The sequence below is a fragment of the Cyrtonyx montezumae genome, unplaced genomic scaffold, assembly GCF_038088225.1.
Source record: "Cyrtonyx montezumae isolate F1298 unplaced genomic scaffold, pur_monq_1.0 scaffold_3, whole genome shotgun sequence".
NCBI classification, from domain to species: Eukaryota; Metazoa; Chordata; class Aves; order Galliformes; family Odontophoridae; genus Cyrtonyx; species Cyrtonyx montezumae.
In genome coordinates, this window is record NW_027072034.1 from 129,788,584 (window position 1) to 129,809,994 (window position 21,411).

General features: G+C 34.0%; 1 protein-coding gene across 1 annotated transcript in view; it reads right to left on the bottom strand.

The window, feature by feature from the left end:
- Nucleotides 1–307: 307 nt before the first annotated feature.
- The window catches only part of SLC16A7 (solute carrier family 16 member 7), a 74,956-nt gene continuing 53,852 nt past the window's right edge, over nt 308–21,411 (bottom strand). The window contains exons 3-5 of the mRNA XM_065743389.1: nt 5,671–5,814; nt 3,337–4,149; nt 308–1,009 (exon numbers count right to left, since the gene is read on the bottom strand). Of these exons, the coding sequence (XP_065599461.1) occupies nt 738–1,009; nt 3,337–4,149; nt 5,671–5,814 (1,229 nt within the window). The 3' untranslated portion in view covers nt 308–737. The remainder of the gene's footprint in view (nt 1,010–3,336; nt 4,150–5,670; nt 5,815–21,411) is intronic.

Here is a 21,411-nt window from a genome sequence, read left to right on the forward strand (position 1 = left end):
CTCTTGTTAGCAGTGTAAATCCTAGTTTAAAATCCTTTCATTTAGCTTATCTTGAATTAGCGAGGTCTGATTGTACTTACATTCAAATGTATCTCTTGAAGTACAACATAGCCACCTATTACAGGAGGAAACAAACCTCTGCTGTTTATTGCATTTTATAAATTGTGCCCACCAATTGTTTGTCTTCCAACCTTCACTTATACATTTTGATCTAGTGGGCCTACAAATTAGGAAAAAAATGTTCTCATTGTGCTTCATTCAGGTTATTCTGAAACAAACCTTTGAACTTATATTGTGTTTTGTCTTTTTTTGATATTAGTAGTAAATAACAGTTTGGGCACAGTAATTCAACTGACATTAACTGACATTAACACTCTATAATGAACACAAAATATCTTCCCATTTAACAGTAAGAGAAGCTTTTGCATTGGATGTATTTTTGAAACAAAACTTTGTCATTTGAAGGCTTTATACCTAGTTTTCTTGACTCTTGTCTGTCCAGAGTCATAGTTTGGATGGGCTCATTGTATGGAGCCCATAATTCTGTAACCTCAATTTTGTATCACTGAAATAAATAAACTGTAGACAGTAATTTAACTCCTAGTCTTGACATGGGACAAAAATCTGTTCCCATACAATATTGTAACTGATCATTGTTAACACAAAACCTGGCTTGTGTCTTGAAGGCATATTTCTAATGAAAGTCATAAATGTTGTCTTCTGGACTACATTGTAGATTAAATATTGGTTTCTCTTTCTGAAGGATCTTCAAGAGTTTTGTCAGCTCTGCCGGCAGCATCTTCGTTCTCATTGTTTGTTAATGGTTCTGCCTCCTTCAAGTCAGCATTCTTCTGTGCTTCCTGTTTCTCATCTTCTAACTTCCTCTCTTTTGCCAAAAGTCTGTAGTTAATGGCATTGCCAATGAACAACCAGATGCTGGCCACTATCACAATCACTCCACAGACAAAATACATGTATTGATATTCACCAGTAACATCCACTAACCAGCCTGAAATAGAAAAGAAAAAAAAAAGAAGAAAAGAGCATTTTTAGTATATAATACTAAAAATAATGGTCTAAATATTTCTCTAATATGGTCTAAATATTTCTCTAGGATAAATATCTATATATGACTTGGTATTGAAACTGGAGGAGGAAAGCATTTCCAACACATTTAAATTTTCTAAAACACGTAGTGGACCTCTAACAAAACCTGTATTAGTTAAACTAGCAATTGTCACTAGAATGACTTGACAATGTTAAAATATTGAAAAACAAATTAAGCAAAGCTTAATGAATAATGACAGACAGTTCTCAGCTCTTTTATTTTCATTCATTGTCTTATTATTTTATTCAGCTTCTAATTTTGTTTCCTCTTGTTTTGGAGTGACTGTCTGACACTCATGGAGGCTGTACACAGACAATTGGATGAGAAGGAATGTGCCTTCTTAGACTGCTGTCACTGTGCATCAACTGCTTGTTTTTCATTTTTATTCTCCTGTGAGTGGTGAAAGAAATAAAAAAAGGCTTATCCCTTCAGCCATCATCTTCAACTGCTGATTTTTGAACTCTGATGCCTGAACCTAAAAATTATATTCACAATTCTAAGATTAGTTTCAACAGAACATACAATAATCTTACATTTTATGATACATTCTTTCTGATTTTTTCAACTCCTTCATCAATGTTTGAACATATCCAAGCATTCAGCTTTGAACACAGCTACACTATCACTGAAATTCAAAAGATAAGCAGAATACTTCAATTTAGTACTTACATGCTTTTATTGGGTTGTATCCATAATGCCCTAATTCACCTGAGACACATTTACAAGCCATCAAACTATTTTAGTCTTTTCTTTATTTCACAAGCCTAGCATTAAGAAAAACTCAGGTAGTGGTGCAAGTGTATAATTCACTTATTAGTGTAAATAGGACAATTTACTGTTTTTATTCATAAGCAGTCTCATAAAATCGATTAAAAATGAGATTCTGAATTAACATTACTTCAGCATAATATTTTAAAGAACATGAACTAGTCAAAACTGTAATTCAGATTTTTCATATGTTCATCCCCTGTTGTCTCTATTTAACAAGAGAAATCAATTACTTGTCATTATAGCACAAAAACCTGTTGTTATATCACAATACACAGCCTTTCAAAGCTTACGCAAACTTGATGTAATACAAAATAAATTTTCGTATATTGCACTATTAATATTAAATTTAATATTTTTAGGCATTGATATTGATTTCACAGCCTGGCTGAAAAAGCTAGACACTAAGTCACAGGTGGCTCCCCCCACTAGGTGGCACAGAAAGGATCTGTGTGAGTTGCACGTATTTTGTTCTGCCATTACCAAAATTAACTCACATGTTAAAAGATGAGGCAAATATGGAATTTCTTGAGGTCCTTTAAAAATATACTTGTACAATTATTTTTGTATCAAAATGAGTTGAATAGTTCTGCCTTATTTAAAATTTCATCAAGGAATGGTTTTTTTTCATACAAATGTTGATGGCAATCCTAAAAATACCTGGACATGCCTTTAGGCTCATATGGTCTAGCTGAGTTTTGTGGCACTGCTTATGTGGGTATAGTGAATGTTCACAGGGCTGAAAATCTTTGCATTTCTATATTGTTGGGCTTATGGTGCAACACACACACAAAAGTAACATACACTTTTCAACAAGATTTGGGTATCTATTTTTTTAGTCTCTTATATGTTATGTTACCTTAAGATTATAAAAATCACTAGCATTACTAAATAAATACTTAAAAAAAAATAAAAACAAAACAAAAAAAAACATACGGAAGAGAAATCACTGTAAGACTCTTATCATAATTTTTGGTACCTGATTCCCAAAAGTAACAAATATAGTCCAAGTTGTACACCTAGTCTGCTTTTTATCTCCCTTTACTTACATTGAAAAGAAAAGTTAGTACCATAACCAACTTTCAGTCCACGTAGGATTATTCATACCCTGAAATGTCTCAGACCTATCTCCTGGCTACAGAAATAGGCTAAACAATTGGCTGAGGGTGGAGGTGTGGCGTGAAGTTCAGGGAATCAATACATTTATCACTTGAATTTAAGGGCTAGTCAAGATATATTCGTTACCCACCGCAAATGCATTTCATGTACACCTTTATATTTTCATGTGGATATGAAACTGTGAAGTGCAAAGATAACAGATACAATGCAATGCTTCTACAGTACATTCCTAATCACAGAAAAAAACCATGACATAACATTAAGTAAAATTATTTTATTAATTCATTAGTAAGCCACAAGGTCATGTCTGGAAAAATAAATGGAATGAAAGAGATTCTTACCTCCTAGAGGAGGGCCTATGAGCACAGGGCAGCATTCCACAATGGTGACCAGTCCAACTGCACTGGAAAATCTGGCAGCACCAACGAGGTCCATCAGAGTCTCAAAAAGTACACTGCTAACCATTCCAAATGCAAACCCAAAAAATACAGCATATATCACTAAGCCAGTGTAATTTGTTGCCAGAGGGCACAAGATATGACAGATGCCATTGTAGAAGACAGCAAAACTAAAAAAGTACTGGATCTTTGGCCTGATAAATTTGGAATTTGCTACAAGTCCCATTGAAGGCCTAGCAAACATATCTACGAAGGCTAAGATGGATAGCAAAAAAGCAGCAGAATATTCATCAATTCCTTTGTGTTTGGCATAAGGAGCCAAGAATACTATTGGAGCAAAGAAACCAACAAACATAATAACATTTCCTGACAGATAGATCAGAAACCCTCTGTGTTTGAACAGGGATAGGTCTAGGTATTTATTGATAGTTTGACAAAAAGACTTTTTGTTGTTTTTGTGCAGGGTAGAATCTCCTGTGCCTTTTTCAATATCTTTTTTCACCGGAGGGACTGGTTTTGGTCCAACAGGCCTCATAAGTGACCCAGCCACACAGCAGTTCAAAAGTAGTCCGCCCAGAATGAGAAAGCTTCCTTTCCAACCAAATGCATTAAAGAGGAATTGGTTGAGAGGTGCCAATGTGCTCAGAAACACTGGACTTCCAGCCATGGCCAATCCATTAGCAATGGGACGCTTCTTATAGAAATACTTGCCAATCATGGTCAAGGCAGGCTGTAAGTTGAATGCCAAACCCAGACCTAAAATACAAATAAAATAAAATAAAATACAATGTATTATCACATAGCATGCACTACAGAACACACGCTATACTGTTGCCAAGTTGTTTTTAAAATTACCAATATCTATCCTAGTGATTTTCAATGAAAATGAAAATCCACTAGCATGAGAATGAAATTCAGCTCCATGGTTTTCTGTCTGTCTTAATGTCAGGACTAAGTCATGGCAGCATTCCGTCGTTTTCACCTGTAGCATTTTAATATAAGCCCAAATTCCTTGCTGACTCTCAGCAATGATAGAGACAGTGAAATGACAGAGGAATTACAGTATCTGCACCATGATTCTATTTTCTATTTAGTAAGCTCTAATACAATTCTCTCTTGGCTCATTTCATGAAAGTTATTAAATGTCACCTCAGCTACAATGAAAGTAGGTGAATCTAAACAAATAAATCTCCTCACTTTTTATTTCCAGACCTATTTAGGATTGAAATTGTGTATAAAAGTGGAAATTAAAAGGGATAATTAATTTGGAGTACATTCAGCTCTATATCCTCAGGTATGGAAGTCCCTACTACCAGTGGAAGAGTTGCAGAAGAGGACAAGTAAGGGAGCAGTCCACACATTCATATGAGTATATGAGTTGGACCTCTAGGCCTTCTGTTCATATGAAGACATCTTGGTAATAAAAGCTAAGTAGCTATTGATCTCTTTGGTCGCATAGAGAAGTTTTCATCTTTCACAGGCCCTGACTTCACTCTTTAAATGAGTGCAAGTTTAGAATATAGTAAATTAGAACTTTAAAAAATAGACATTGAACAATGAAGGAAACCCAGTGTAGAGAAGATAACCTTGAACACAGGAACAAATATCATTCATTCATTATGTGTCAGTATTTCACCTCTAACTACATCTGCCTTCTGTATTCTGAGAGTTGCAGTGTTTCACTTAAAAAAAATACTTTTGGTAAATAAACTACTTAATTTACTGGCTTTACAGTTACTTCAGCTCATTATCATAGGAAATACTCAGGCTTTTAATGACACAGGAATAATTTTGTTTGAGAGTTGGCTTGGATTTTACACAGAAAGCTTTAGAGCTGAAAGTTGTATTTTCTATGGGAGAAAACCTACAGAAAGCTGGGATTAGGTTCTGCATTTTTATTAGAATTCTGCTATACTCTGCCACCCTTGATGTGTAACATGATTGAAAGCTAAAACAATGAACATAAAATTTTACAAAAATTACTGTAATAAGTGCTGTCAATTTTTACACCATAATTACAGTGCAGCATGGAAGAGTACATACATACAGCATTTATTGAATAAAATCCTCATCTGTTCCTGAAATATTCTATGAAATAATTTAACATCATGCTGGCTAATTTAAAGAATAAAAACATTTGGGTAGCTGAAATGAACTGATATTGTTACCTTCTTGTTTTGGATTTGCAATGTCTTGCATGGTGAGTTCTTCCTCAGTTAAGGTGTTGTTGGTACAACAGTATTAGAAATAATATTACATTTTTAAGAGCACTCTTACCTCCAACAACACCAATACATAGATAAAGCTCCAGAACGCTATTGCAGAAAGAGGAAGCAATCATGCCAAATGAACACAGGATGCCCCCTGCTATCATCACTGGTCGGCTACCATACTTATTAACCAGAATGCTGCTTATGGGACCTGTTGGAAGAAAGAAAAAGCATTAGCAGATAGCAGGTAATTCTATCATATGTGTCTTCTTCTTCAAGATGTGTTGGAATGCCTTACTATTCCATCCTGGAAAATGTTCAGTTGTTTCTGTACCAATTTGTCAGACAAACACTCTGTCTGCAGACACATGAACCTGAATGTGCATCTACTGTCTCCATGAGAATATAAATATCGATTTGTCATGGAGATGGATCAAAAGATTAAAGACATCAGACAAGCAAGAGGGATTGTTACAGTTCACAAGTAATCAATACTGAGATCGGTCAGTGGAAGTTTTGAAAGTGCAAGGACTGAAGAATTTCACGTATCAGACAGGTATCAAAACTGCTTAACAGAGCAGGAGAAACTTCCAGGTAAGCAAACTAACAACTGATCTTGTTGATACCATAGCATGTCAGTATGTCTTGGACTATGACTTAAACCCACACATAGAATTAGATATATTGTCAAATCAGAATGTACATCTCTGTCCCCAAGGTTCATTATCCCTTACCTGACTCAGAGAGGCAGTTAATGGGCAGTAAGATGATTACAGAATGTCTGGGAAAATCTAAAATGTGTTTTAGCATAAAGATTTTGAAACTTTAAAAATATTACTACAAGTCTATTTTCAGTTTTGATTGCAGTTCAGTTTATGGTGTAATTATGTCCACACTAAACAAACAGCTAGTATGCAATTTAGCATGACATGCATTATATGTTTCTTAAATGACCGTGACTAGAATAGATGGCATGCTACATATCAAGATTAAGAGGTTGTCAAAGCTCTTTAGACAAACCTGCATACCATCTGATTGCACTATATTTGGACCAAACTATTATGAATCGCCTTGCTTTTGCAATAACTAAACTTATTCAATTCAAAAAAATAAAAACACCAATAATAAAATAACTAATAAATTTTAAATAGGAAACGAGCACCCGGTATAAAGTGGAATGCCAAGCACTGCACTTGATTTCACTGCAAAACACTTTTAAGTCTCCCACTATAAATACGTGAAGGAATAAATGCCAAAATTTCCATGATGAAACAAACAAACAAACGCATATTCAACTGAATTTAAGACTGTATTTTTCATATGTATACTGTGATTTTGGACTCCACTGTTTGAATTACTGTAAATATATCAGATGACTATTATGAACATTCTGTAAGTGGTAAATATCAACAACAAAAATCCTTTGCATATACTAAATGACCAAATTTTAGCTTTCTTCCTTAATGAAACAAATGTCTAGTTCTGTGCTTGTTCACCTTTTCTAACAGCTTGTGAATACAGAGGACAACTTGAAATTAATTTGACTGACAAACACATCAGGTTGACTGACCAAATATTTATAGCTCTAAATTACTACAAGATTTCAGTGATGCTTGGACCTTACAATCTGTATTTAAGAAACAGCTTGGGGCCGAAACAGCTCAGGGGAACATCTGATACTAAAAGAAGTTCCCTGTTCAGGAAGCCCAGACATTGGCAGATGTGCTCAACTCGGCACAAGTGATAGAATGGACTTAAAAACATTTTCTTTTCCAGCCCAGGCATCTGAGCAGTGGAAGATAGGTGGTGGAACTTAAGATAAACAAGAGTGCTATTTTACTGGGAAGGTAAAGGATACTCAAAGTGAAGGTGTTAGGGCTCATCTTGCTGACACACAAAACAGGACAGTCTGCTAGCTCTGCTGCTCATTGGTTAAGCACAAAAGTATACTGAAATCTCCAGACTTAAAAACTCAATAATAGAATGGACCACCAAACATACAATAGCCCAGAGGATTAATGGATGACATTAATGAAGTCACTTAGGAAATACTAAACCATTTAGCCGACATTTTATATTATGAGATACTCAGTGCTTCTTTATTTCTACTTGAGGGGAGCCACCGAGCAGAACCACAGTGAGGTGTGGTTTCTCCTTTGAGGACATATGTGGAAGGCACTGAAACACAAAGGACCAATAACTTATGCTCAAACCACTTCTAAATATATCACGCGTACCTCTCTTGTCTTGAACTTGTGCACTCATAACTACAGGGATGTCTAATTTCAATCATGAACTGTTTTATAGAGATATGTCTGGAAAATCAGTAGTAGGGCTCATGTCTGAATTAGAAAGAAAGCCCTTTTAAAATACATGAAAGATATATTTTCTCTGGTTAAAGAAGAAATGAACAAACAAACAAAACCACAACTTTAACTCAAAGAAAAAATTTCACTCTAAAATCAAATAATATCTATATTATTAAAAAAACAATACTAAGGTAATTTTCTGAAAGAAAAAAGGTTGAAATGTTCTCACTGATAAGCACAATAATGGTATTTCACTTCAAACATACCAAAACAAAGTTATTTCATTATTTTCAAGTTCTTTTTCTTATGATGACAAAGAAGTATTTCTCTAAATTAATTTGACCACATGAAAATTGTGTGGCATTTGTTAATTTCCCCCCAAATTATGTCAGCAATAAACACTGACTTGCTGTAGTCATACTTATGTTCCTTTGCTGATCTTTAGGAGAAAAAAAAATAAACCACAAAAGAAGCATTTTGGAGAATATTTGGTAGGACTATTTAGAGATTCATTCACTTCAGGCAGCATCTTGGGTTGTACCCTTATGTAAGAACTTAAGAAATTATCTAGATAGCAAAAGACCCGATAGCAATCTGTTTTCTTTCTCATTAAACAAAGCCTGTGAAAAGCCAAGATAGGCGTGAGGCCATGTGATAATGATGAGGTAAATGCACACGTGGCAGACTATCAAGTGTTTGAAAGGGAGAAATAGAATGGAAAAATATTATTGTGCAATCTTGCTACATTGCTGACTTAATTTAAATAAAATTATGGATCAAAAGACAACATTGCACTGTGTTGACAGTTTTCCAACTATAACCATGGGTAAAGACAAGCTCTGCAGTAACATTTACTGCAAAAGAATATGAATAGTATCCATACTCTTTGGTACAGGTCCATCAAACCTTCCTTCTTTTGAGGCAAGATAATATGCCAGAATCTTGTTTGTTTAGTTGTCTGGGGAAGATATTTTCTCTTTTGTAGGGAATGGGAAATGTCTAGTTTTCATAGCAAAATACTTTCAGGGACACAGCTTTGCAAACAGTTCAGAAAACAAACAAACAAACAAACGGTGGATTTTAACTGTGGCAGCCAAGACAGGACTTAAAGACATATAGCTTTTTAGATCAAAGAATGCAGTGTGCCATCCTCTCCTACAAGGTATGTTAGTTAGAGGTCAAGTACACGTGTATCAATTTAGATAGGTAGTGGGTGAAGAGAAAAGACAAAGATATCTGGTGTGTCAGAGCTCTGAACTTTCAAATGACCTAAACTTGGACTGTATAAATTAAAAACTCTTTTAAAGTTCATATTATCTTTGATATGTTTTACTCAAGTAAATGCTATTATTATCACAACTTGATATCACTTTTTTTTTCTGTACTTTAATTTAATATTTGTGCATCTTGGAAATATGAATCTTTCTATAAGAGAATAAGTTAGTTCAATGCACCATCATTAGTTATCCAGAAACCCTCCCAATCTGATAAGTAGGTTAAATATGTTCTTGTGACATCTGTGTATAAACTTGGTTTCTAAGACTCATAAAATGATGCATATCATACCTCAGTGTATATGAGACCACATAAATTCCAGCTGTTTGTTTGTCTGAAATCATATTTTTATGGGCATGCATAAATCTCACATTTAACAGTTTCTACGACTAAGCAATGTTCACATGCCAGTAGCAGGTACCTCAATTCCATGCTTTTCTGTTTGTTTGTTTTTGTTTTTATTTTTGTTTTGCTTTGTTTTTGTTTGAGAAGCAGCATTAAGCTGTTTAAGTAATGTATCACTGCCAAAATCATGCTGTACATTAATGCATGTTGCTGCACTAAAGGACTGCTGGATCTGTGAGTCTATTTTCCTAAAGCCTGAAATAACTACCTAGCAGATGTTAAGTCAGGAAGCCCACAAGAATATTTAGCCTGATCTCTCCCTTAGCACCTACAAACCACCAGCCGCAAAAGACTATGCACTCCCTGAAATAAATTTAAGGCCATTATCATAATATACTAAATAGTCTCCTGGCTGTATTATTGTTTTATACCTATCTAAGGTAATGACCAGACTTTGAGAAAGACTAAGATAGCAACAGTAACTCTGTCACTGAAGAACAGACTCGGGAAGGGTTATACAGCAGGACACAAATGTTTTAAAGGAAGGCAAGGGCAAGAAAGAAGCTTTTCATGTTCATCAAGCATTGAGGAAAAGATTGCAATAGCTTTTTCAGATGTGCATTTGGGAGCTGTTAATGACGTTTTATACAATGCCAATAATAATGTGGCACTTATTTTGACAGCTAAACAAAACATTTACTTGTCCAGTTGCATGCAGAAAATGTGAATACAAGGCTGCTTTGACTGGCCTTCAGAGAATACCAAGATCTCTTAGTAGAAATACATTGTTTAGAAATGAAACGTATTATTTCTTATAATAACAACATAGCTATAGTCTATGTTTTTCTCTTATTTCCAAATTCAATGTTTCAATTACCATTTAAATCTTCCTTCCTCAGTTAAGCTCTGCTGTTGTTAAAGAAAGATAATAAAATAAAGACTCTATGTAACTGAATAATAAGTACATTTAAAAAGCAGATGTTTGAAATGCAATCACTTTTTTCCCCTTAAAAGATGCCCATTTGCTAATATGGTTTAAACAGAACTCAAACAACAAAATGGTTTTATTTGTTTTCTTTTTTTACAGCAGTATACTAGTGGATGTTTTTGTGGAAATGAACACACAGCTCAAACTATGGACTATAAATCTAATAGTTTCTGTCTCATAATCACATTATCAGAGATTCACACACAGTCATGCACATACCTATGTATTTGCTTGCTTTTTCCAGACCCTAAAAAATATAGTTCAAAAAATGATCTGACACTGGAGACAATGCAACAACTTCATATTTAATATCTCTGAAAGCTTAAAGGATGCAAACCAGATGATAACAGTATTTCCATTTCATGATACCTAGAGGTTATAGGACTGGATGATATGTTTGAAGGCCACCAAATAGCATAAAGGAAGATTTACTTGTCATAAAATCTATATCTTGTTCCACTCTCTGGTAGAGTAACATTTATCAGTCCAAATGTATTAGGTTCACTCCATTAATTTATAAGAGGAAGAGAGTCTAGGTCACTAGAATTCTTGCTGCCTTCTCTCTTTTTCATCATAGATACCACTTATTCTGAGGGATGAAAACCTTATCTGCTGTTTAAATGTATAATAACTGATCAAAACAATTCCAACAGGGACTGTAGCAGTATAAAGGATTCTACAGGATACTTTTAGCAGCATTTAGCTGACACAGTTGTGCTTTATTTTTATAATGAAATTTGTCTTTGAATCTTTTCTACATACATGTTCAATGAAGGAATGGAAATATTAAAAAATAAATAAAAATATGTTTCAATATTTATTTATTCTGGTTTGATCTCTCAATGCTATAAGACAATTAGACTTCATTCACATCTGTAATTTTATTCACACACAGCCAGAGCATCACTTATGCTTTTTATTTTCCTATCTGCATTATCTTTTCTAGGCAACTAGAGAAGACTGTTTTTTATACAAAAATAATGTTCTGAACATACATTGACCACATCAAACTGTTAATAGAGTCACTGATCCTAAGCAACCTGAAATGACTCAGTCTGAACAATCTGACACTTATTTATAGAGATAGAAATCTTGAAAGAAGTTGAGAATTAATGCAGTAATAATATTTGAAGTTTTAGTAATGCAGTACTGTAGATTGCATCTTGTCAAGTCAAATTATTTAAACACACATACATTTTTGGAATTTGCAGAGCAACACAGCAGCTATACTTCTGATCTGGCTGTATTTTATTTCTGTGTCCTACAAGGCAGAAAACAACACAGGAATTCCAAGAACTAAAATGAGGATAAGCTACTTGCTAATATCATTCAGACTTCTTTTTTTTCTTAAAAAAAAAAAAATGCACTTCTGGGAGCTGACTTGCCTTGTCTGTCAGTTACCAATATTTCCCTACAGCAAAGCCTTACTTTTCATTTTAGAACTACTCCTTAAACCACAAATGATTTCTGAAAGCACTTAGTATTACTCTTGGAATGTCACAGTAGTTATCCAGAGAAAAAGCTAGTCAAACATGATTTCTGATAGTACCGAAAACCTATTCATGAAAGTTGAAAATGACTTAAAAATATTTTGTTTTTCTCAAGCAGGATTAACTAAAAATATCGAGGATACTGGGGCATTCTCATCTCTAGTCTAAAGCCTTCACTTAAATACTATCATTACTCTTTTATGAGCATTTAGAGGGAATTGGAGTGCATAGGGAAAAAGAAAGCATATGTGAATTTGAAAACATTAAAACATCAGGCAACTTTTAAGTATTAAATTATTTACCATATATGTGGGATTATAACACATGCAATAAATAGTGACCAAAAGGAAATGGTTAAGACTGAGTCAGGGCAGCTGAACTATGAGTTAAGATAGTGCAGCAGCTCAATCACTTCTTGCCAGGAAGCAAGAAGTCAGCAGCTCAGCCATCCAACATTGCGTTGAGCATTTCTTGTCACTTCCCCATCTCAAACTATGTTTCCTTTTGATTGGCTTGCAGACTTATATATATTAGCTGTGGTATTGAGGTGTATGGAGCTATGGACCACACAATTTGGAAAATATCTCCAAGTCAGCAAACTACTGTGTTAATATTAATTTTGAAAAGTCAGACAATCATTCAGCGGTAATCAAAGCATAGCCACGCTAATTATTATTTCAATGGATACATATTTTTGTTTGATATTAGTTATATTTTCTACACTGCTGTAGAATTTTCTTTCATTAAAGTCTATCATGAAAGAATCAATCACAAAGCAGAAGATTTGAAGATGATTTATGGCATTACTTTTGAAACTAGCAATAGATAACCTTATGACATTTAATCAGGAATGCGTGTAATTCTATGAACTGCTGAACATTCAGTAGTTTTCAAGAGTATTTTTGGTTACCTACTACCAAATAAAAAAAAAAACACTATCTCAAAATTAATTTTTCATATTTTTCATAAACATATTTATTTTGATATAAATCAGAAGGAGAAAAACATTTCAACATTTTAAAACTTTGTTTGTATTCATGTTAATATCAGTATTCCTAAGTAAAGTGAAATACATGGATGTATCTTCACAATAATTAGTCTTCAAACTTGGAAAAAGGCAAGATAGAGAGTAAAAGAGGGAACAAGTCAATGATAAAATGTAAGGAAAACACTTGTAATGGAGATGTATTTAAATAGAGACATAACATCAGGGGACATAGTTCTGGACACAGTGGCCTGGATACTTCTGTCATGGGAATAGCTGCAAATAGAATCAGCAGCATGATGTGTGAATCCTACATGGCCTTCTAAGAAATCTAAGGTTTGTTTCTTTGTTTGTTTTTCTCAGAAAACTGATGTAAGCTTGTAACTTAAACAGCAAATGTAATGCAGTGCATCAACATTAACATTAGAAAGTTCAATTGCGAATGTGAGGTTCTTGGAAGACATAATGAAAATTTTCTGGAGAAACAAAGATGATGAAGTTTTCCAGTTCAACATTCAAGAGTAATTAATTTAAATCCTCAGGTGCTCATGTACTCTTATAAATATAAAGTCAACAGAGTCTTTTCAGATTTAGAAATGTGTTTGGAGATTTCATCCAAATAGTGTTTAATGCACAATACCAGAAAAGGTTGCTTCTTTAAATGGAAACAAAAGAAAACAAAACAATTAAGTATTTATTCATTTTTCCTCACAAAAATGCACAAGTTAAAAAATGTGAATATTAAATATAATTCTCTATAGCAAATAGTTAACAAAGATATTTCTAATAAACTTCATTATATTTCAGGGTTTCAGCAGGAATTTCAGGATGCATAACTCCAAATGCAGAAATGCTCCAAAGAACATATTTAATGGTTTTCTTAGAGACATGAAGTATTTTTCATTTCTCTCAGTGGCTGTTCCTTCTTCCTCTGTAGATACTTATGGGTGAAAGACTTAGTTCAGTTTGGTAGTAGCTGTGTTTAAGTGCTTGTACAAGAAGCTGCATCACTTGTCTGAAGAGATCAAAACAAGTCTTATGCATTTTTTTTTTGTCTACTGATAGGAAACAAAGGAAAATTAATACTAATGTGAAATTGAAGAATAACTCATAGCTATACAGAACTTCTAGCACTATCTCTAAGGTAAGTCTACTTCTGTTCTCAGATAAGCCAAAAATAATATGGAGACAACTTAGTGAATGATTCCAGAATTTTGGAAGTGTTTCAGAGATTCAAATTAGAACCTTTTCCAATTCACTTACAATTAAGGCATCCAAAAATAATTTTTAATATGAATATTTAGGAAAATATGTGCCAGCAAATAAGTGACTTATGAGTGAGTTCTAAGATGTCACTTTCTTCACTTTTCACATCTTTCCATATTCCTATATTTACCTCACACACACACACACACACACACATATACATATATCTTTTATTAGACTTGAGTTTGTCATCAGATTGACCATTGAGATTTCCTTCTACAAAAAGAGCTTTGCATGCTGGGTCTTTGAATTTTAAGATATTTCCTATATATATTAGCAACATGCCATTTCTTTTGTGGACTTCAATACATATTCATTCCACACACTCCAATCATCTAAAACATGACGCCTTCCTTTAGCAAGGGGAAAAGTATGATTTCCCTACAAAAAGAAAATTTCATAAAATATGAATAGGTGAGATGTGTGAGAGTCATGAAAACAAGTAAAGGAAACCTGAAACTTAATAAATGGAAAATGAAGATATTACCAGGGAGCTAGGCAAAGTTATCTACTGCATTTGTTTTATGTCTGGGCCACAATGGAATCATGTGCATTATGTTCCCTACAGAGTCTCTTCCACTGTGGCATCAGAGATGACATCCCCACAGACAAGGTCTTCTGAAGAAGGTGGGAGGTGAAAGGGAGGGAGTCTATACTAATTCTGTTCATATGCATAAGGAATATCTGAGCTCTCCTGCAAGCAGCAGCATGAAGTGGCTTGATCACCCAGGACCATCTTATTGCACTCGAAGATAATATTCATGTGGCTTTTGAAACAGGCATATTTTCTTACTTGATGTGAGGAAACAACCTACCAGTGCCAGAAATTTTATTTTCTATCAAGAAACGTAAAACAGTTTAGTTATAATGATTGTAATGCTACATAAATTCTAAATAAACCAGCAGCCATTAAAATAGGGCTTCCTATGATTTGTATTATAGATGTTGTCTAGGTATCATGCATTCCTGAAGTCACCTTGAATCTAAGGAGTTATGCTAATATTCTTCAGCCAGAACATATTAAAATGATCCAGTGAAATACATTTGCCTCTGCAAGGATTTAATGTATGTACTAGTGAGAAGAATATTATTTAAGTTTCCTAATAAAAGAATTATTATCTTCCTGCAGGAGAAACTAGGTTTCCCTAGTAAATTTTAATACATCCTGCTGAAAAACTATTGGTTAGAAAGTTGAATTATCTAGGCAATATGTGTATCTGAACACCCTGTCTGGTAAATTTTTTATAACATACGGAGAAGTGATTGAGAAGAAATTCTATGATACAAATTTGTTCATGTCTTAATCTCACTTGCCACTTCAGATGTGTTCCTCTGAGCACAGAGTGCCATGGGTTTAAGTTAAAGTTTGTATTTTAGTAGGTAAATACAAAAAACTTCTGAATCAGAGTTGCAGTGACATATATACTTGCACATTCTTTGTACAGATACAAATTCACTGTGTGAAAGACAAAAACTCATAGGTGTATTATCTTTGTGAGTTGCTATTTGATTGTAAAGAAATGATACACAAATTAGAACTAGCATTATAAGAAACATCCTTACTCTTTAACATCTTTTTATGCCTAAACTGAAATAAAATCATCTTAAAAATTTCAGACCTACAGTCTTTCAACCTCACCTTAGTGAAAGACAAGCTACTAAGTTATTTTAGTCATTATTGTAAATACAGTCATAGAACACACAATGGACCTTGCTTCAGGAGAAACACCCATTGCATTGTGGAAGATGGTAGTCTTTCTGAAAGTCTAGCCATAGAAAGGAGGGATCTCTGCATAAAAATATAAACATAACGTTTATATGTTGTATTGCTTTAAGCAAATGAGAAATATAACTTTGAACTTGACAGGTTTTTCTGGCATTTAAATTTAAGCACATACTACCCATACCTGGATAGTTCTTTTCATCTCTCTGATAATAGCCTAACATTGTCACTGAAACATGTCATTTATCACTATCTGTATCAATGGATCTATTTTAAGATTTCATTACTGATTTTGTTATTTTTTTCCAGTGTCACTATCCAAACTACAATTCTAGAATATTTGGTAAAAAGTTCAATTAAGATTTGTACATTCACCATATACAGCACACTTGTTATCTATAATGTATTTATTTACTGATTTCAGTCCTTTCATTTTATGATATTTTGCTGGAGATATGTCCAGGGATACTAGCTAACTAAGTAAATCTTATTCACTGTAAGTAATGATGCCATGCTGCTGCTTATGTACAGCTTTAAAACTTTATGCTCCTTAATTAAATATTTCATAGTAACAAGTATAGTGTCTTGGTTTCTTATGGATTAAATAGTTCCTGCAAAGAGTTTATACAGAAGATCCAAAACTAAAACCTCTTCTACTTTGCTTATTTATTTGCTGCCTTGGAAATTACAAGTATTCCAATTAGGCAAATAACAACAGTTTCATCTACTTAATTAGAGATACTCAAAGCTTAGCAATAACACAATTAGGAGAAATTAATTTTGCCATTCAGGTATATGCCAATAATTCAAATGATTGAAAACACAATTGCTCTTGAAGCTTTTCTGAGTGAAATTTGATATCCAAGGACACAAGATAACTCCACCTTCTAGGTAAGGCCAAATAGGACACTTGCCTTTTTGAATTATGCCTCCTCTGAAAGCCACTGCAAGGAGTCCTTGAAAGTTCTGACACTACGCCACTCCTCTGAATAAGTTATATTCTACTCTGTTGAATAACAAGAAGATAAAATCTAGGCTGCAGCAGTAAATCTGGAAGCAGCTTGTGTTGGACAGCAAAGCTTACTGCTGTAAAAGAAAATAAAAAGGAATCACAAATAATTTGTGTTCATGGAAAAGCCAAGGCATCCTACAAAGAAAAGCAAGCTCAGCAAGTCTTGTAGCATGACAGATTTGGTACTGTCAGTTAATACCAACAGGAAAGTCTTTAGGAATCTTTCCACAAAGAAACTGAAATGTTTTGAACTTCCAGATCATTCACATTTTATGAAGAAAGATCAATAGACTTCTTTCAGCTTATAATCAGCTACAATTATTAAACAAATTCTGTCAATTATTAAACATAAAAGTTATTCTCCCAGATGTGTTATCTTTATTTAGCTAATGATGGAAGCAAGTGAATTAGGGGTATGAGGAAAGACTAGACATTTACAAGCCAATAATTTTAAGATTACCAGGTAGTACAGCCGAAACTGTCACTGAAACACTGGAGCACTACAACCTGCATAATGTTCAAGAGATATAGAAAGATTAAAAATATTAATTCAATCCTTATTAGAACAAGCCACAAACCACTACCCACTACATGCATATCTCTACAGGAAAATCCTTAGCTTTTAAGATCTCTAGACAGTGAAATTAAATCTCTTAGTATAGCACAACAATCATGTAGGGTAGAATCACTTCTAGAAAGCATTGAGTTAACGAGCACTAAAAGAAAAGCAACAGGAAAGTCTTTCTAAAACATGATTGATCTGACATATTTTGAGATTGAGCATAGGAAAGGATGAATCAGAAATTTCCATTTTTATTGACTGACAACAGACGTTTTCGAGAAAACTGGTTCATATGTTGGTGTCAATGGTGAGGGAGCAGGAATCCCAATCACATAATCATGCAATCATAGATACTTGAATTGGAAGAGACCCTTGAAGGTCATCTAGTCCAACTCATCTGTAACGAACAGTGACACCTACAGCTAGATCAGATCGCTCCGAGTCTGATCTTGAAAGTCTCCACGGATGGAGCATCCATCTCCTCTCTTCCTTACATCCAATATAAATGCTAAACTCTGCAAAAGTGTCTGTCCCCTTTTTTAGATACTGAAAGGCCATTCTTAGGTCTTCCTGGAGCCTTCTCCAGGAAGAATAGCCTCAGCTCTCTCAGTGTCTTCATAGAGAAGGTGTTACATCCCTTGAGTAATTTTTGTGGCCCTCCTTGGGACGTATTTCAACAGGTGCATGTCTCTTCTGTACTGAGTACTCCACACACAGGCACAGCACTCCAGGTGAGCAATCACCAGCACAGAGTAGAGAGGCAAGACCACTTCCCTTAACCTGCTGACCATACTTGGCATCCCCTCCCTGAGGTGTCAAATGCGTCAAACTGCTTGATGTCATCCACGAACTTGATGAGGATGCACTTGAACCTACTGTCAATGTCATTTATATAGAAGATATAATGTCTAGTTACTACTGTTAAAAAGCAGTAATGGTATCACTACCTCCTTCAGAATTTTCTGTTACTCAGAGCACATAATGAGAAATGTTTCAAAGCAATATAAATAGAAAACATGCAGGGCACAGTCAGTATAAAACCTGTCCATGATAAGTGCTGCAGTTTTGAACTAGATGAGTAAATGAACAACCTATTTCTCAATACGGTATCCCATTTTAATTATAATCTCCATATTTAAAGATATGTCTCTTATCATAGTACTTATTCATCTGAACAAAAGCCAGGTAAAACTGCAGTGGAAATGCTTAACTTACTTGACAATTAAAGATGCCAAAATCTGTGAGAAATCTGAAAGCTAATCTTTTCTTTTGCTTGTACACACTGCTGAAACACCTATTGGCTACAAAAACTGTAGTTGTATGTACTTTTGACATGGGTGATCTTAACAGTAATCTTAAAAATCTTAATACTGATATTACTGTCTAATCTTAATAGTAATGATAATCTTAAAAATCTAGATGAAAAGGTTTTGACTGATGAAAAACCTTTTTTTTATGGTACGTATGTTTATCTATGTGTGTCATATCTGATCTCTGCAAAAATCTTCAAAACTGGTCGATGAATTAAAAGACAAAAACAACCTCATTCTTTGATTTCTGTAGGTAATCTGGCAGGAGAATAAACCTGTCACTAAGTCTTCTATTAACAAATATGTATCTACATACCTTTAGGAATCACAATAAAAATCTCAGCTGTTGCCAATTGATACTGGTTTGTAATATAAATATCACAGTTCAGCTCTGTTTCCCTTGACTATACCCTTTCAAAATAAACAAGGGAATAGTTCTTAGACATTCCAAAACAATGGACCAGTAAAATTCTATAATAAGTTCTTTGTAAAGTGCCAGGTTTATTATTTCATTTGAAGTGCTGGTGTGATTACAATGGTATACACAGCATGAGTAGATACACTTTTCCTTCCCCATAATACTTCTCTGGGATCTGCTTAAATATCTCATGATTCCCAGTTGTGCTAAACCATTGTTTCATTACCTTTGAATTACATGACACACATCACAAATGCAACCATTGTATGATCCAGTGATATGAAAAACTATATGGGAACTAATCCAACATTATTAGTGTACAGAAAAAAAGCATTCCTTCATCAAAGGTTTGCAAGCTCAGTGAACATATCAAAGGCCTAAGTTTTAGATTAAACAAACCCAAGTTATAGTCCCTTAGAAAATGTACTTTATGAAGTATGCTATTTATTATCTTTTGGTTTTGACCCATTACTTTAAATAAAGTGGGAGATAAAAAAGCATCTTCTTTAGGGATTAAAAAAAGCTGTTATGATTTACTAATTTACCTAAAGAAATGAAGATCAGTGTTGCCTTCTTGTATATAAATGAATTTTTTTTCATTAGATGCTTGAGTTATTTTGATCAAAATTGATGCAAATATTCCTATGATAATCATTACTAATAACCTATGCCTTGGACACTGAAAATGCTTAGTAGAAGTACAATGGCAATTCTTTGTCATGTACATGTCTTTCTGACAATTATTCAAAAGACCAACAAAATTATTTTTCTCAGTGTACTTAACTCCAAGACTGTCTCTGAATGGCCAAACTGAGACTGGTTAGAAGGACAGATCTATTCCACAAAGTAAAAAAAGGTATGAAACCACTGAAAACATCATCTTCCTTCTTTCCATGTTCAGTTTAAGGCTAGAAACAGAGAACCTCTCTGTGTTTAAACACAGATTACTACCACAGAACACTTTTCTAAAAGGTATGGTTTTACTAAAACACAGTCTTCCAAAAAATGAAGTAATCTGCTATACTACTTCATCAAAGGCTTTATCAGGCTGCCTTAGCGTTCAGGTATTCTTTTAAAAACATAACTAATGTATGTTTGTAATGTTTTTTTACTATTGTTATCTCTTTTTAGAACTTTCCTCTATTTGTTAGTAAGATTCAAAATGTTTTGTTCTTGTGTCACCTCATTATGCCTTCTTTTCTTTTACCTGTGAGTCTCAAATTAACTTGACATAGACACTTTACATACATTTTAGGCTAAATGTAAAGTATTCCCTCATGCCCATGAGGCATTTGGAAAGTTGATAAGTTCTGCTTTCAAGGACATTCTAAATGAGGTTATTAAAATTCAATGCTTTTCATATTCTAGTGGTGAAAAATGTTTGTCTCTAACAACAAAAAACATAGGTCAATTTAAGAAAGCTTCTCAATCTCCTTATCCATGGTCACGGAATACGTTGTGCCAGTATTTGTAAGTCTAAAATAAGAAAATGTTAGTGGGGAGGAAGAAAAGTGTAGGAGACTAGGTCATATCCAAAAGTAAAAATCCATAACCATCTGTTGTTTGTGTTGCATGTATCTCGCAACTGTCATATCTACTGTTCATGTCATTTCATCTTCACAGCAATATCACTGAAACACCCACTGAGATAAAATCACAAATATTTGGAATGTACCATGATACACTATTTTCCAAATTAATATTCAACAAAGTCACAATGAGAACTTGTCTTTAGTTTTCACCTGAAAAATCTGTTAAAAGTTTGCTACTACATGATGGTTAAGCTCAAACTTGAATAATTTAAGTAACACGGAAAAAAAGATAGAAGAGAGGTTGCCCAGACAAGCTATGGTCCCCTTCCTTGGAGATACCAAAGAACTGCCTGGACACCTAGTTGTGTGACTTGCTGTGGGGAACTAGCATTAGCAATGGGGTTGAATTCAGTAATATCTAGGGGTCACTTCCAAATCCCACAATTCTGTGATTCTGTGACTCTGAAAATCAATTATATGTTGCATTTTTTAATCTTAAGCACATTTTCAAGAATGGTAATGGTGACAAACTTCAAAAGCATTTTTCTTCAAGAATGGCCCCAAAATACTTTTTAAATTATTATTTGGATAAG